Genomic DNA, 3,818 nt, shown 5'->3' on the forward strand with positions numbered 1-3,818 from the left:
CCAAACACACTTGTTCTCAGCGGGATGCTCAAATCCACCCTAAGGTCATCTCCCGGTCGTGGACCTGCCGCCCGCCGCCGTGCTCCTGGCCCGGCCCCTCCACCCCTCCCTCCTCCCCTCCCTCCACCGGCACCCCCGAAAAAGGTCTCGAAGATGTCACCCAAATCGACTTCGTTGAAGCCTGCCCCACCTCCTCCACCAAAGGGAGAACCGGCCCCTCGCTTGACCCCCGCCTCGCCAAACTGGTCGTACAGCTGTCGTTTCTGGTCGTCGATCAAGGCCTCGTACGCCTCCTTGATGCCCTTAAACTTCTCCGAAGCGTCCTCCTCTTTGCACACGTCCGGGTGGTACTTCAGGGCCAGCTTGCGATAGGCCTTCTTAATATCCTCCCGTTTCGCTGATCGTGTGACACCGAGACGCTCGTAGTAATCGCGAGGAAGGGAGGAAGCGAAAAGGCGGGTGGAGGGGCGCAGGAGAGGGGAGGTGGAGCCAAGAGGGGAGGTGAAAGGCTTTTGAGCAGACGAAAGAGGTTTTAAAGACACGCGGAAAGGTGAAAATACAAATGCGAGCGCTCGATGACTGCAGTTGAAACAGTCAAGGGTGCATAAAGCGACGACGAGGAAGAAGAAGAAGGAGAAATACACTCGTCCTCCCTGTCGCTGCCGCCGTGATCCCACCAGGGGCTGATGTCTTCTCATTCTGGCGCTTCCTCCCCCAAGTTTTCAACCTCGTCAACGTGATTCTTATCTGCTAGAATCTGTCAATAGGATACCGGCCTCCAGCTGCGGCGGCTCCGCTAATTTGAGCGCCCACTGCCACGAGAAGCTAACGAGAGCCTGGAGGAGGCAGGAGAAAGCCCATCGAGAGCATAGTTTAGAGAGAAATCGCAATGAGCAGGGGAACCAACAACTGCCCGTGCCAGCGAGCGCGACATTCAAGACGCAAGGTGTGTGTGCATAAGTGCGCGTGTCAGTGAGCAGAGCCCGCGTGGTTTTGACTCGATGAGGTGGCTCCTCGCTCTGCGGCTATCAAGCGAGCAGGGGAACGATGACGTGACTCGGCCGCGATAAGGAACATATGAACGGATCGACTTCCCAGCGCAGGACAGCAACCTTTCTCGGCACAGTCTGTGGCCTAGATCTATTCAGTGTGATGCAAATCTTTCAAACGTCACAAAAAGGGGACGTGAGTTACGCAGCTGCTTCGGTTGTGTGTTTGGTGGTAATAATAGCCTGTCTTACAAGTTGAGCCTCTCTATCCCAAGACGCCGGGTACACTTCATGAAACTCAGAAGACAACAAAATTAGGTCAAGAACTATCCCGTTCTACCCTCGTTGCTCCCAATATTCGGCCTTTTCTTTCGTGGTCCATTCTGAGATTTGAATTATTTTGTCACGAGTAGCTAACCATCAACATGAAAAAGTTGTTCCGCTTCTCGCTTCCCCCTCTTGAATTTCTTCGAAACAAGCTCACTTAAAGGCAGAAGACATACAACACAATGCAAAAAAGAACATGTTCCGTAGATGTCTACTCTTTCCCTTCCCCAAGGTTGGCTGTTACGATTCGTCCTACGTCTGCCCCCCGTAATTAAATGAATATAGCCTGAACGCTCACAGACCCCACGTACAGCAAAAGGTAGTAAAACAACTCCCACTTGCTTGTTCCACTTTGAAATTGCATAGCTTTGACGACAATCAGCATCCCCAGAAAGAATTTGGACTCGCCGCAAGCCCAGAGTCTCTCACGAAGAGAGCTCATCAAGTGGCACCGGTCACTCCCAAAGCATTACTTTGTCATGTCTTTAAACTGTTACGAGGTTAACAAATTGGTAGCAGTAAGAATATTGCTGATGGCAGATATTTCATCATAACGCTGTTGGAATTAATCGCGGATTCCCTTGAGCCAGAGCCGTCACTTACCTTGTCTGCCACCGAGTGAGCACCCCCGCTAATAGCGGCACCCGCCTTGTCGAGAGAGGGTTTGGCGGATTCGTAAGTCTGTCTCAAGAAACATGAGGATGCGCAAGTGTCTCAGGGAAAAGAACGTAATGTCCAACATCGTTGCATTACGAGATACCCGCGACGGTCATCATTCTTCGATTATTTGGCACTTTTTCTCCTACAATATCCAAAGTCATGTCTTGAAGCGCAGTATTCCACGCATTTTGGCTGAGCTAGGACCCAAGTCAAACCAGTGTCTTTGACGTACCTGGTGGGCAACCTCCCCAATCTTGTCCGTCGCCGGCTTCAGCTTCTCGCCCACACCCTCGGCAAAGTGCTTCACGTCTTCACCAGTGTTTTTCGCTTTCCGCGCTATAATGTGCGCGGCGTCACCGCTCTTGATATCTTCCACCGTGTTTGTCGCCTTGCGGGCAACCACGTGGGCCATGTCGCCGAGTTTAGCTATGGGATATGTTAGGTGGCGTGAGAAAAAGACGTGCTCGATCACAACCTCTGAGTAAGCTGGCTAGCTAGCTTTTCTTCATTTAGTTGTCAGCATGCAGTACTGGTGAGGAAGAGAGAACAGAGATGACGAGTAAAGAGATGTGCGCGTGCCCAGCAACAGAGAATATCTTCACCGCAAAAATACAACTATCGCGTCCGTCTACTCAAGCTTTTAGCATTGGGGACAAAATTTTCAGCCTTGCTATCCTTGTCATTACAACGGGAGGATTGGCCTTATTTCAGAAGTTATCCATCCATGTTGAGTGCTTTAGCGCAGTGTTCTGATGCAGTCACCTCGCTCTCATGCTTGTTCTCACAGGGACCCGAGTAACAACTTTTCAATCCGCGTGCAGGCCCCTACCACCTCCAGGCTTGTCGCACGCACCTTTTAAATCATCCATTGTTTAGAAAATGCTTTATATCGGCGGTCTGTTTACAAGTGGTATTTGTGAATGAGGAAGGACTTCGAGTAACATGATGCCGTATTAAGCGGTGTTTACCGACGGCGAAACATTGTAAGCTGACTTGCAAGCTGCCTCGCGCATAGCACAACGGTATCCTAATGGCCCTATAACTTTCTCTCTCTGTATTGTCCTTTCTTTTTGATACGCGACTTAAAGATATGCTTTCTCCTTGAAGTAGCCGCCTGATGTTCTCTTTTTTCGTGCGCAGATGCGTACATGTTGCATTTCCTCAAACCCAGGAAAACTGCTTCTCATCCGCTGCAGATTTAATCAGCAATGCAAGCGCTTAAATACCCTCCACAAAGATGATAACTATGAACAGCAAATGCGTGCGACGCTCGGTGGCACACTCGTCACGTCCGCCGCGTGAGTGCAAGTACCGTGCGCGTCTGTTCCCCCGGGAATAAATAGCCAGCTGACGGCTCGGCTGGATGGGTCCTTTTCCATCACATCATCACTTGGGCTGTCTGGTCCTCATCATCCCTTCGGCGGGTCTTCTTTCCATCACATCATCGCAGCATCATCATCGATACAATTTGTATAGCGGGCAGCGATTTGCATTCCTTGTTCAAAAAAAATGTCGGCAGTCTGCGAAGGAAGGAACAATCATTGGTATCCATTGCAATGCAATTTGAGTGGTGCTTAGAATAGTTCAAGCGCAAAGCATTTGGCGCTACAGGTGGCGAACACTTGCGCGTCATGTCTCGCAAGTCTCGATGCCTATTGCCTTACACTGTCAATATGTCTTTCCATGATCACTCTTTTTCTCGATGTACCTACTACGTGCAGAACGGATCTAAATTGCTGATGATCCATGGATCGAAACCAGCCTTCCCGGGTACAATTTGGCCGGGGCTCGGCTACGAAGTTTGGTAGCGGCCAAGCACATGCCCACCAGCAGCAGCACGAA

The 3,818-nt window shown here is 50.7% G+C and overlaps 1 protein-coding gene across 1 annotated transcript; it reads right to left on the bottom strand.

Annotated features, from left to right (window-relative positions):
• Positions 1-1,334: 1,334 nt before the first annotated feature.
• NGA_0442000 (uncharacterized protein) lies at positions 1,335-2,878 on the bottom strand. The gene is made up of 4 exons (XM_005853847.1): positions 2,830-2,878; positions 2,209-2,402; positions 1,920-1,997; positions 1,335-1,806 (listed from the first exon to the last, which is right to left on the bottom strand). Exons 1-4 carry the CDS (start codon positions 2,843-2,845, stop codon positions 1,786-1,788), a joined length of 309 nt encoding a protein of 102 aa, XP_005853909.1. The 5' UTR covers positions 2,846-2,878; the 3' UTR covers positions 1,335-1,785.
• Positions 2,879-3,818: the final 940 nt, after the last annotated feature.

The sequence above is a fragment of the Nannochloropsis gaditana genome (genome assembly GCF_000240725.1).
Source record: "Nannochloropsis gaditana CCMP526 unplaced genomic scaffold scaffold708, whole genome shotgun sequence".
Taxonomy (NCBI): Eukaryota; class Eustigmatophyceae; order Eustigmatales; family Monodopsidaceae; genus Microchloropsis; species Microchloropsis gaditana.